Source organism: Bos indicus x Bos taurus, chromosome 6 (genome assembly GCF_003369695.1).
Source record: "Bos indicus x Bos taurus breed Angus x Brahman F1 hybrid chromosome 6, Bos_hybrid_MaternalHap_v2.0, whole genome shotgun sequence".
Taxonomy (NCBI): Eukaryota; Metazoa; Chordata; class Mammalia; order Artiodactyla; family Bovidae; genus Bos; species Bos indicus x Bos taurus.
Window position 1 is genome coordinate 25,269,663 of NC_040081.1, and position 14,263 is coordinate 25,283,925.

At 39.1% G+C, this 14,263-nt stretch overlaps 1 protein-coding gene across 1 annotated transcript in view; it reads right to left on the reverse strand.

Moving 5' to 3' along the window:
• MTTP (microsomal triglyceride transfer protein) overlaps positions 1 to 14,263 on the reverse strand; it is a 56,746-nt gene that overhangs the window by 39,910 nt on the left and 2,573 nt on the right. Inside the window, exons 2-4 of the mRNA XM_027543992.1 lie at positions 9,912 to 10,099; positions 8,403 to 8,546; positions 1,496 to 1,603 (exon numbers count right to left, since the gene is read on the reverse strand). Of these exons, the coding sequence (XP_027399793.1) occupies positions 1,496 to 1,603; positions 8,403 to 8,546; positions 9,912 to 10,099 (440 nt within the window). The remainder of the gene's footprint in view (positions 1 to 1,495; positions 1,604 to 8,402; positions 8,547 to 9,911; positions 10,100 to 14,263) is intronic.

Below are 14,263 nucleotides of genomic sequence, written 5' to 3' on the forward strand. Positions count from 1 at the left end.
CCCCCAAAAATGACCTAGTCATAGTCAAAATCACTCAAATGGGTAATTATGGGGTGAGGGGAGTTGACTTTTAATACTATGTGTAGGCTGTGTGTGTGTGTGTGTGTGTGTATACATGCAAACACACCCATGCTTTGATGAGCTAAGTCCTTTAAAACCTGTGGCATTAATTCAGCTCACCATAAGGCACATCAATAATTTGAATGTAGGCAAATACATCTCAATACTGACTCTGTATAGCTTCTCTGAGGCGTCCCTTTGGCCTCTACAAGCCAGTCTTTCTACCCTCAGTCTTTTCAGCAAGCTAACCAGCATTCTCTTGGCCCAGACTTGCCATCAGATTTTCTTACCAGCTCATGAACTGGCTGAATTCAGACAAGAAAACTTGGACTCAGCTCTGCTTTAGATATAATACTTGGGGAGCCACTAAACTTCTGTCGTTTCACCTTTGTTTTCATCTATTAAATGGAAGGGTTCATACAGACTAGTAGTTTCTCAAACTGACTGCACCTACATTAGCTGAGAAAACTATTAAAATACAGATGCTAATCTACTGAACCAGAATCTCTGCAGTGAATCCAGGAAGTTATAATCCAGGTATTATAACTTCCCTATGGCATAGGGATGCACAGTGAGGTCACTGGAATGTTCTCCAAAGTTTTTTGGGTCTCTATCATTCAGCCATGAAATTAAAAGACGCTTGCTCCTTGGAAGAAAAGTTATGACCAATCTAGACAGCATATTAAAAAGCAGAGACATTACTTTGCCAACAAAGGTCTGTCTACTCAAAGCTAAGGCTTTTCCAGTAGTCATGTATGGAAGCGAGAGTTGGACTATAAAGAAAGCTGAGTGTCGAAGAATTGATGCTTTTGAACTGTGGTGTTGGAGAAGACTCTTGAGAGTCCCTTGGACAGCAAGGAGATCCAACCAGTCAATCCTAAAGGAAATCAGTCCTGAATATTCATTGGAAGGACTGATGCTGATGCTGAAACTGCAATACTTTGGCCACCTGATGCGAAGAACTGACCATCTGAAAAGACCCTGATGCTGGGAAAGATTGAAGGCAGGGGGAGAAGGGGATGGCAGAGGATGAGATGGTTGGATGGCATCACCAACTTAATGGACATGAGTTTGAGTAAGCTCCAGGAGTTGGTTTGGACAGGGAAGCCTGGTGTGCTGCAGTCCATGGGGTCAGAAAGAGTCAGAAATGACTGAGCAACTGAACTGAACTGAACTGATCATTCAGTCACTCTATTGGTCTCCTTAGTATAACTGTTTCTAACTTCCTTTCCCCTGTCTTCAAATACAAATTGGGGTAAAGGATGATTTGTTTCATATGTAAATGAGACAACTACCCAACTCACCTTTTCTAATCATTACCATAGGAGTAATTTTTTTTTTTTACTAAATTTCTCCAAATAGAAAGCCATATAAACAATTTTAGTAACTACATTAACAAATAAGATTCTAGATGCTTAATAATATTACTAAGTACCTCATTGGTAGTTCCAGAGCTTAACTGCATCTGAAATAGGCTAGCCAGGCCTCTCTTGAGATTTTCTATGGCTGCTGGTTCATTTTGATATGAGTAGAACTCTTTGATCTAGGTGAAAAAAGAACAAACATAAATAGAGCAGAAATGGATCATTTACGAGACTTGGTTAAATAAATAGCAGGAAAGGTTAGATTCTCACTCCTATCAATTCTGGGAGAAAGAGATCTGTTAGTTTAAAGCTGGGACTTCTTTTTTTGTGAAAAGAAGCCATTTACATTTCAAAAGGCTAGACCACCAAAATATGACATTTCAGGAGGTTGATAATGAAGGCTTTGGCTATGATGGGAATAACATAGAAAAGGAAAAAAAGCACTGATACAGGATGGGGTTTCTGTGAAAACAAGGATTGCCCAAGAAAGAGAAATCAGGAACATTCTCTTCAAGCATGTCAACATATTCCCTAGCTATAATTCTGCTTGGAACAAAAATTAACCAATGTTTGGACTTCCCTGGTGGTCCAGTGGTTAAGAACCTGCCTGCCAACGCAGGGGACATGGGTTTGATTCCTGGTCCAAGAAGATCCCACATACCTCAGAATAACTAAGCTGGAGTGCCACAACTGCTGAGCTCACATGCGACAACTATTGAAACCCATGCACTTAAAGCCCATGCTCCGCAACAAGAGAAGCCACCACAATGAGGAACCTGCACCTCACAGAACAGCAGCCCCTGCAACTAGAGAATTCCCGCTTAGAGCAGCGAAGACAAAAATCAAGTCTTCATCACAGTCAAAAATATATAAACAGAATTAAAAAAACTAATCAAGTTTCAAAGTAACATCTCAGAAATAGGGGAGAAGGCAATGGCACCCCACTCCAGTACTCTTGCCTGGAAAATCCCATGGACGGAGGAGCCTGGTAGGCTGCAGTCCATAGGGTCGCTAAGAGTCGGACATGACTGAGAGACTTCCCTTTCAATTTTCGCTTTCATGCATTGGAGAGGGAAATGGCAACCCACTCCAGTGTTCTTGCCTGGAGAATCCCAGGGATGGGAGAGCCTGGTGGGCTGACGTCTATGGGGTCGCACAGAGTCGGACACGACTGAAGCGACTTAGCAGCAGCAGCAGCACAAAAATAGATTCTTGTAGAGAATGGCAATCACCATGCTTGAGAATCCTGAGACAGCATGGCCTCTAAGGGCTATGATAAGGGCCCACACGTGGCCAAAATGCCCATGGACAAAATTCCACAAGACTGATGTTCATTGGCCCTGCAGAGCATTCCTGTTGGCCTTGGCTATGAGGAGACATAGAAGGTTGGAAGATTTGAGGTTTAGGGTGCTAACACTGCATAGCCTGCCACAGGTACTGCTTTGAGTTTCTCTTCAGAAAGCAGGAAAAAGGCTAGAATGAGGAAGGGGACTGTGATTTGGCTACAATAATAAACGGCTTATCTTAGCTTTGTTTCATCCTTGACATTTACAGGCACAGAGACGATAACTATGTCTCATACCATTTTGACCATTTAGCTCATGTTTAAGAAACAAGGATAAAAATACAAAGAATTTTCTGGAAAGCAGGCTGTCATTTTTTACCCTGTATTGACTTCAAACACATCACATGATTTAGAAATGGAGAGGATGGATATAGCTTCCCTATAAAAATTCCCAAAGTTTATGGTAATTATAGATGCATGTCTACCAGAAATATCCTGAATGCCTTCCTATCTCTCTTTAAAACCAACCATGAAAAAAAAAAAAAAAAAAAACCAACCATGACTTCTCAAGTAAAACTGAAAGCTCAGTCATTATGCAATAAATTTAATTAATACCAATCTGAACAATTTAGTGTACATGAAAACTCCCTCATACCTTAGATGAAAATATTTTGCCTAATAATTCAAACTCAAATTTTCTATTTTTATTTTCTACATATATTTTGCCTAGGGACAGATTTACTGGGTACTTTATCCGGCAATCAATTTTAGTCATTACACTGGATGAACCTATAAATGTTGGGATTGTGTTTGTCCAGGTTAAAAGGGAACTGGAATAGTGACCTCAACGTCTGGAAATCCACGGTATCATATTCTCAAACAAATCACTGACAATTTCTCAGAACCAAGGTTGAGTTTCTGATGCTCTATTTTGTAAACTAGGTCTTCTTACCTTTGAGGAATTAGAGTGTAACTTTCCTTGCAAATATTTGGGAGTACTTAATCTCCAAATATCAGGACTATTAAAGGATCCTAACTGGATTTCTTGAGCCCATACACAGTCAGAAGGGCTCGGTAGCAATATGCACATGCCTACGGTCTGGGACATTTTAGGCCTGAGCCTTAAATACCTCAGAAAGTGAGAGGATCCGTTAAGTAGGAAAAGTACTACCATACTTGTACTTGATCGGTACCCTCAGTTTGCTTCCAAGCTATAAAATATGCCTGAATTGCTTATAAAGTTTTCCCTAAAATTTCAGGAACCCAGTTGACAGATTTAATCTTCACATATAAGATTAAATGCTCCCCTCCTACTCCTTCTTCTGATCTTGACTGCTATATCCCTAAGAAAACGGTGTGACAGACTTTTTTTCCTGGCAGGCTGAACAACACAAAGTGTGAGACAGAAAATTCTTTTTCATTCCTCCTATTAGTTTTTATTGTCTCCATAGCACTAGAAAAGACAACAAGTCTCTTTTTCCTTTCATGTGCCTGCTAACCTTTGGGGCCTACATTCCCTCCCTTTAGTTGCAGACCACTGAGACCCAGAGGGAAGAGAGCACTTGTGTCCATAAATGTCAAAACTGTTAGAATAAAGTGGACTTTTGGTAATTAAGAAAATAATAAAGTCAGAACTTTGAAGTTTAATCCATGTGGCTGACACAATCTTAAATTCATTATTTCACAACAGGAACTGAGTAAGTTTTACTATATTCAGGCCATAAATCTGATTACTTCATTCAGTTCTGAAATGAGCTCTGAATATCCAAGAGCACAGGACTCTTATCTAAATTCACAGTCCCTGAAGCTTCCAAAGAGCAGCATAGTCATCACAAAGTAAGCCGTCAACCCAAGGAAACTAAACATAGAGGGATAAGGGTGGGTTGTGACGAAGGAGATGCAGTGCTTCTTTTGGCCAAACTTTGAGGGCCAATTTCCCCTAGAAATCAGTAGGGATTATTCATATTTTTTAAAGAAAAAAATGCTTCTATACATTCCTTCAATTTACACATTCATTACGAAAAAGAGAAAGCAAAACTTAATTAACCGGCCAAAGAGCAAAACTGAACAAAAAGGATCACAGCAAACAGAGATTAGTCACTTTCTTTGGTCTACTTTCTTAGCTGAAGCCATGTATGTCTCTTTCATATGTACCTAAGAAAGAGCATAGCTAGGAAATGGTACCTTGTAAAACAGACAAGTGAAGAAGTACACAAAGAATTAGGAGGCTTTCAAGGTGTCACTTTTCTTTTGGAGGTTGGGTGTGGATACAGGAGCCACGCTGCCAGATTCAGAGAGCAAATCAATGCCTAAGGACAACAAAAATGAAGGGCAGACTCAGCAGCCACATAATTCAATCAATACTGAGTAAAAACCAGAAATAGAAATCTGGTAATATTCCAGTTAATTGGATTAGCATTTCAGGCCAAAAAAGAATCCATGTGGTAACGAGCCATCTTTTGCACGTCAGTCTTAAGTAGAAAACTGTCATGTTTCCAACTTAATTTGTAAATAAATTAGAGTCATACCCAAACATTTAAGTAAGGGAAGATGGAAAAAAACATATGTGCAATAAACATGCATCTGTGTGTTTTCATGGGATATCTTTTATAATGTGAATTTGGACTCTGAGAAGACAAAAATACATGCTGGTGAGAAACCTTGAGATCAAAGAAATTTCAGGGAGTAAAACTTAAATTGAGTCTGGGATAGAAAATACTCTCTGAGAAAACTGCCAATCAGCAGTAGAGACTTTCCTTTCATAATTTCTCCCATAGTAAGATGATGTGATAGTTAAAATAATGATATTTCTGACAGTGAAGTGGCTAAAAATTCCACGTGGCTTCTTTATCTCCAGGGTCATGTTTTTTCCAACAAGTACTTTATCATATAAATGAAAGATACCACAATGTACTTTAACTTGTATCACAGGAAACAGCTCCTGCAGAAATGACACGTTGGGGTCACTGAAATAATGATGTGGCAGCTCCATCCCAGCCTTTGTACAGGGAGGCACTGAGTCCAACCAAAGACTTTGTACTCAACTGCCACCCGCAGGGCTATAAAATGATCGGTTGTGGTTTAGCCAAAGTGTTGGAGCTTCAGCTTCAGCATCCTTTCAATCAAAGAAGGATTTCCTTTCAACGAAAGGAAAGGCTGATTTCCTTTAGCCCTGACTGGTTTGGGCGTCCCTGGTGGCTCAGATGGTAAAGAATCACCTGCAAAGTGGGAGACTTGGGTTTGATCCCTGGATTGAGAAGAACCCCTTGAGAAGGGAATGGCTACCAACTCCAGGATTCTTGCCTGGAGAATTCTATTGACAGAGGAGCCCGGTGGGCTACAATCCATGGGGTCACAAAGAATTGGACACAACTGAGTGACTAACATTTCACACTTAGATTATAAATGCAATTAATAAGTTATGGCTCAAGCATGTTGCCACAATGGAATGCCAAAGAAAAAAATACCAGTATTTCCTGTTGTTTACAAAGTTGGGCCATATGAAAATCAACTGAGTTAATACATACAGTGAAGAGTGACAAGAAGACTACAAAGCAACCAGAGACGTGGTTTTTTCCCCCAAATACTTTCCAGCTAGAAAAGACAGTAAAAACACAGACGTTTCCACACAGACCCTCTCTTTTAAATCCCAGCTCCACCACTTGCTAATTGTTTGACCCTAGGCAATGGCACCCCACTCCAATACTCTTGCTTGGAAAATCCCATGGATGGAGGAGCCTGATAGGCTGCAGTCCATGGGGTCTCTAAGAGTTGGATATGACTGAGCGACTTCACTTCCACTTTTCACTTTCATGCATTGGAGAAGGAAATGGCAACCCACTCCAGTATTCTTATCTGGAGAATCCCAGGGACGGGGGAGCCTGGTGGGCTGCCGTCTTATGGGGTCACACAGAGTCGGATACGACTGAAGCGACTTAGCAGCAGCAGCAGCAGGCAAGTTTCTTTCCTTCTCTTAACTTTGATTTCCTCATCTATTACAAGAGGATGAAAAAGCAGCACCTGCTTCCCAGGGCTGTTATGGAGATAAAAGAGAAAATTCATGTAATACCTTCGGTCAGTACAGGTATTAAGGGTTAAGTATGTTTTAGCTAAATTGTATCTAACTCTTTTGTGACCCCATGGACTGTAGCCTGTCAGGCTCCTCTGTCCATGAAATTACCCAGGCAAGAATACTGGAGTGGGTTGCCATGCCCTCCTCCAGGGGATCTTCCCGACAGGGATCGAACCCACATCTCTTATGTCTCCTGCATTGACAGGCAGGTTCTTTACCACTAGCAATACCTGGGTAGGCTCAGGGGAGCATAGGGGTTGGGAAAGGCTTCCAGAACACCAAATCAGTCAGTGTAAGACTTGGTTCTGACTGCTTTGCGCAGGAAGAGAGTAGAAGGGCTGGAATATAAAGAGGAAAAACAAGTTTCTTCACCAAAACCTATCATCTAGCAATGAACACAAATGGTCAAAAGGAGAGTGATAAGGGCTATGAGTGAGCTATAATGTGCTAAGAAGTTTCTAAAGAGGGATAGTTATTTCCAGCTGGTTAAAAGGGTGTGAATGTTACAAAAGAAAAGGCCTGTAAGCAAAGCTTGAAGCATAATAAGTATTAATATTTCACAAGTAGAGAAGGGAGAGAAAAGCATTCCTGAAATGGTGATTCATATTTGGTTGTAAGAGAGTGATGATACAATAATCCTTCTTGAGAATCCCTTTTTAGTACTTTACTAAAAATGAGCATCAGGAATAGCAACATATTACATGTCTTAAATTTGTATTTTAAAGTACTTGTTTTCATTTTTAGTTTGAATCTGGAAATTTTTGATCTAGAGAAATTTTAGAGATTTTAAGTTTTAATGGTCCCTTTCTGTTTTTCTACATTAATTCCTGAAAGTAAGCTTTCATCTTTACTAATATAGTATGTTTTAACATGTCAATATAATATCTATACTCTTCATAAACCCATATTTAATGCCTGAAAATTCACAGATCACAATTGTGTTTCAATTCCAAAAATACTAAGATAATTTTAAGAGATGAGACTCAAATTGTAAGTAATCACATTTACAGAATTTTCAGAGCAAATTTCCAACATATAGTGCTCATTCATTACTTTAGTATATAAAATGCTCTTCAAAGTCATAACTTTAAAATAATCTCTAAATGTGTTTTTTTAATCAACTCTATCTTAGAAATGCCATGTCCCTTCAAAAGCTTCAATTTTGTACTTGAGCCAGTTATTGATACTCTTATGACAAATGCATATCACTTATCTAATTTAGATCATTTCATTCTTATAATTTGCCTACTTTCCTGAATTTATCCATTCATCTATGATGACCTATTGTGTTACAGTAGCTTTTTAATCCTTTCTAATTTAATAAGGAATGTACCTTTTAATACTGTCTCTCATCAATAAACAAATACTTGATTCTACTATAAAGATTTCTCATAAAAATAGGGAATATAAATGGCTAGGTAATATAAGTGAATCCAATGCCTTGACTTACTTCTGAAACATTTAATTTGTGACTTCCATTTATTAGTTATTTTTAAAAAACTCCATTTTCACAAAAGTAGTGACACCATGATCACCTAAAATAATATTAATATCTACCTAAGGAAGAAAAATATGAAGTTGGGGGGAAAAAAACATGTGGAACTCCAAAAATCTCGTTTACCTTTCCATGAATTAGATGAAGGAGCACAGGTCTTTGCATTGCTTCCAAGTTTTCCTTTCTTATGATTTGAGATGACTTTTTTCCTTTGAAAATGCTCTTCTCTCCTCTCTGTTGATTCACATTTTCAAGGTTTACATCTTTCATCTGGAATCACGGAAAGAAACCTATTAGAAAAACTTCCTATACCTGTTTCCATCAGAGTTTCCTAGAAAATAAAATGGTAAAGCAATAAACAGGGTTGGCCATAATTTCTTCTGTTATTCAACACATGATTCACAGTACCTAGCCATCATCTTTAAAAGAAAGGAGAAGGTATTCAAAACTTAGATTTTTGAATTAGGTAAAAATACTGACATTAAAGGAACCTGCGACTTCAGGTTTATAGTAACTGTGGCTGGAATATGGCTCTTTAATGTTGTTTTCACTCTCTTCATTTGTTTTGAACTGTTGCTATCTGCCTACTCTCTTCACTTTCTGTAACTTTTGTTTGAAAGGTATCCTGCCCCATTGTACCTCATCTATACATACAAAATTAAGCATTAACAATCTGATTACTGAACACAGAGCTACAGAATGTTTTCTGCAGAATACTGTTCTACTGAGAAATGGGGAGGTGGATGATAAAGTTTTGATCCAACTTGGAAAACACACACAGCTATTAGAGACAACCAAAGAAGCAAAGATCACTTGATAAATGTATTGCAATGATACCTCATTATAAAGTATATTACCAACTACTTACCAGTTACAATGAGGAAAATCTTGGTCCTGGTACCTGTTTCACACTGACATGTAGAAGGAGAACTGACTTTACTAAAGAAATCTATTGCTTTTAGGTCCTTGAAAGCAAATGTGGAATCATATATTAAATTTGGAAGAGGCCCCAAAGGCCATCTAATTTGACCTTCTTTGTCAACACATAAATCTAAAGCATCATAACTGACTAAACACTGCCATTCAGGGAAGCACCTGGTTCTGTCATCAGGAAGAAAGCAGAATAAGTTACTCCCTCATTGGTGATTCCACCTGTCAGATCAAGGAACACAGGAAAGCTAGAAGGTCACAATTTGTCTCCTCCTTCACTTAGAGTGGTCTCAATTGCTTTTCATATGACATTGATTCTACACTCCTTACATGCAGAACATTTCAAATGGATTCTAGTTTATTGTACCTATTAACATGACATATTAACAGCCTGGCATGCTGCAGTCCATGGGATCACAGTCAGACACAACTGAGCTACTGGACAACAACAAAATATGACATATAGAACTGAACATAATACTTCAGTTACCAGTAGACACCTTCATTTGCCTGCTTCAATAATTTGGAAAGATCAGATAATTTTTGATTAGCAAAACTTCAAAACTGTATATCTACTTATTTTAGTGATGGATAATATTCAATGAACATATGACCAACAGCACAAACAAGTGCTACTGAATGGTACACGTCTCAAAAACTTTGCTAACATCTAATCTTTGCATCTCTCTGGTAGAAAATACCCACCGTAATTTGGATCAGTTGGTTATCATCACCATCAGGACTCCTCCACAGTAAAGCGACATCCACATTGGATGAAATTCGGTAGCCCACACTGTCTTGGAGGTTTCCTTTGCCCCGATCGAGAAAAACTTCAGTGGAGTATGTGAGTTTGTATAGTCGGTCATTATTTAATGAGAGACCAGTTGTGTGACCTGTAAAAAAGACAGTGATACAAGTCAAGTCTTAGTTGTAAGGCACCCAGCAGGCCAGGGACTATGCTATCTTATCATCAACACATTCCTTCTCCAGCACAGTGGTACCCAGTGGGAGCTTATATTTGTTAAGGGGAGTAAATCTTTGCTAAGTGAAACATGGTTCTACTTCTTCATCTGCTGAAATTATTGGTTGAACAACAACAAAAACAACAACTAACAAAGAAATAAGCTTCCATTTCAGAAAACTTAGTTTGTATCTTTAAATAATAATCTGATTATCTAAATATTGCCTTGGTTGAACTATAGAATATTTTTAAATAAATATCATCGTATTGCTTTAACTTATATGTATATTATTTCTTCCCCTCTCCCTGCCCAGCTTTCTTTAAATCAAATAATAAAATTTGATTTCAAGTAGAAGTTCAGCCAGAGATTGCTTGATAATTTGCAATTAACATATTTAAAATACAACAGGTCAAAGCCAAAGAAATTTTAGCAGTTAGATGGTAGTCCCTTACATTGGATATTTTGAACATTTAAAAAATATCCCTTCAAGGTAATTTATCCTATTAATTAAATTAGCAAACTTTCAGTATTAAAGTACATTTCAAGGCAACACATGTGTAAATTTAAATTAGTTGTTGCTGAATAAAATGATGTTTTCCTACATAAAATCCAGCACAGGCTTTAATTTGGAAGGGACAACTTAACGTTTAATGTCAAATAGAATACAAGTCAGCATCATAACCAAAAAAAAAAGATATATGGAGGAGTTCATACACTTTCCAAACAGTATATCTTAACCCAAAGAAAACATAAAAGAGTAGCATCCAGTCTTTCCCAAAGATGAACTGAGGTCATACAAAGTCTTTTGATAAATCTTCTATTCATAGCTCTCAGGAAAGAGTAAAAAAAGATTTCAGTAGGCATTTTTCGTCAGGGCTAACCGGGCAGAATTGACTAGTTAACTGTAACAAGCAACCATGTCTCTTTTTCCCCCACAGAAAATATGCATATGGGAGAGGGACAGAAAACGAGGCTGAGATGAGTAGGAGAGAAGTGAGGCAGCTGAGAAAGGAGGTAAAATTACTTGAAAAGTCAAAAACTAAGAAAATCTCCTTACTATCTGTTCTAAGTCTTTCCTACATATTAACTTATTTAATCCTCATAAAAATCTAATGGGGTAGGTACTGTTATTAGCCTGATTTTATAGATGAGGAAATCAAAGAGATACAGAGATTATACAATTTACCCAAGATCACTCAGGAAATTAGTGGTGAAGCCTCTAACACCCTGTCTGGATCCAGAGACCATGTTCTTACCTACACTATACATATAAACCTTTAGGTTGACCTATTCCATTCCTGGGGAGTGAGCTAGGAATTCATTCATTCATTCAACAAGGATGTACTGAGCACCTACTGGGTAGTCAGCACTTTTCTAGGTTCTGGGGCTATACCAGTTAACAAGCAGACAACAGGTCTATCTTTGCGGCATTTACATTTAAATGAGGGGGGAAGGGCAATAAAAAAGCAAGTACATAGTTCAGTTCAGTTCAGTTGCTCAGTCGTGTCCGACTCTTTGCGATCCCATGAATTGCAGCACGCCAGGCCTCCCTGTCCATCACCAATTCCCGGAGTTCACCCAAACCCATGTCCATCGAGTTGGTGATGCCATCCAGCCATCTCATCCTCTGTCGTCCCCTTTTCCTCCTGCCCCCAAACCCCCACCAACCTAGATAGCATATTAAAAAGCAGAGACATTACTTTGCCAACAAAGGTCCGTCTAGTCAAGGCTATAGTTTTCCAGTGGTCACATGCGGATGTGAGAGTTGGACTGTGAAGAAAGCTGAATGCCGAAGAATTGATGCTTTTGAACTGTGGTGTTGGAGAAGACTCTTGAGAGTTCCTTGGACTGCAAGGAGATCCAACCAGTCCATTCTAAAGGAGATCAGTCCTGAATATTCATTGGAAGGACTGATGCTAAAGCTGAAACTCCAGTATTTTGGCCACCTCATGCGAAGGGTTGACTCATTGGAAAAGTACATAAGTAAATTATAAAGAATATTAGAAATGCTAATGAAGAAAAATGAAATAAGAAAGGAAATGGGGATGCTGAGGGGAAAATCTTTATTGAGAAGGTAATATTCTGGGCGAGGACATTAGGCTAGTCACTTGGATATCTGTGGAGAGGGCACTGCCCACCCCTTCTTCCTCCCATTTCTCACCCCCACACTCCACTCCATCCCCCCACAGAAGGGAGAACAAGTTCAAAGACCCTGAGGAGAGTTCCCAGAGGAGTAATGGAGGAACAACAGAGAGGCCAAAGACTCTGGGATTGGGTAAAAGACAAAGCTGAAAAAGATGAGGTCAAATAGGCACCCATGAGTGGCTGGGAGATGGTGGGTGAGGGGGGAAGGTATTTGCATAGACTTAGAATTCGACTGAGATGAAAAACTATTGCAAAGTTTTGGGTGGTGAAGTTACATGATCTGACAAAACTTCAATGAAAGGGGATGAGGATTTTAACAGAAAAGCCAGAAGGAAGTAACAGAGTGGGTACCTAAATGCGTACATGAAAACAGGCTGTGTCCAAACACCAAGTCAGGCAGAACCTCAGGTATGAGATAAGGAAGGCAGACAAAGGCAGGAAAAACCTTGAAGGAAACAAAGTCTGTGAGTCTCTCCAGCCTCCCCAAACTGGGGATACTGCAGCAGATTCAAACACCGGCTTTCTGACCAGGAAGATATTTTGGTCAAAGAGGCCTTCTTTTTTATGACACCTATCAAACTCCACAAAGGGCAAAAAGGAAATACTTGTTGCCTTATCTACCCTTACAGCAATTCTGATAGGTAAGCACTATAGGGCAGTTAAGAAAAGCTGACTCCACGTTTAACTCAATGTAGCAGATACAATGCGGAATTTGATGTAGGAATACACTAAAATTCAAGTTTTGCGGACAACCTGAAGTGGCTTCTGATTAAAATAACTATGAAAAGTTTCTCTTTAATGCCAAAGCCTTCCAAACTGTCATGTTGAGTTTTTTGTTTGTTTGTTTGTTTTTACTTGACTGGTCCAAAGAATGTGAAAAGGGACAATATATTTCAGTTCCTGACGATGACTTGGAAGTGATAAAGTAGAGGAAAGAATGGCTTTGTTCTACAACTTTTCCTACCTCTTTCAATAGGAGATACATCCTAAAAAGGATTTAAAGATACATCCTTTAAATAAGTGGATGGTGCTGAAGTGTTGTCCCGGCTGTCCTTTCCTCTTTGATAAGTATTTCTCTGTTTATGTTACTAAGAGATCCAGCAATACTGGCAAGTGGGGGCATGTTCCATTTATATATCTTGACTAAATTTCTGTCTTCGGGTGTTGCTCTGTAGAGTATGCAGAAGGGCAACAGGACTTGATGGTAGATTAAATGAGCAAATCAATTTTTAGCCCCCAAAGGAGTCTGTACCTTTTCAATGTGTTCCTTTGAGAGATATATTTTTACTACCACAAAAAGAAAAAAGCTTTTAATTTTAAACTTTTTAAAAAATATCTTCAAGTATTCTTTTATTAAACTCAGATCAATATAACAGCTAATTGACTTAAGCAAAAAGACAAAATAGAAATAAGCTAGTAAAGGTGAGGCTTGAAGAGACCTGCATTAATGATAAGGATGAAAGATAAGGGGACTTTGGAGAAGGCCATGGCACCCCACTCCAGTACTCTTGCCTGGAAAATCCCATGGACAGAGGAGCATGGTGGGCTGCAGTCCATGGGGTCACTAAGAGTCGGACACGACTGAGCGACTTCCCTTTCACTCTTCACTTTCATGCATTGGAGAAGGAAATGGCAACCCACTCCAGTGTTCTTGCCTGGAGAATCCCAGGGACGGGGGAGCCTGGTGGGCTGCCATCTATGGGGTCGCACAGAGTCGGACATGACTGAAGCGACCTAGCAGCAGCAGCAGCAGGAATCCAACAGAAACCCAGAAGGCTGGAAAGAAAAGAGTAGGATGAAGGATAAGGGAGGGAAAAAATGGAAGATGGTTGTTGTGAATGGACTGAAAAGTATAGTCAGGCCAGGAAATAAAGACTCGTGTGAAGGAACAGTTCAGGTTTAGAGGTAACAAGATTAAGTAGAAAGTGTACATATGGGTGGATTATCGAA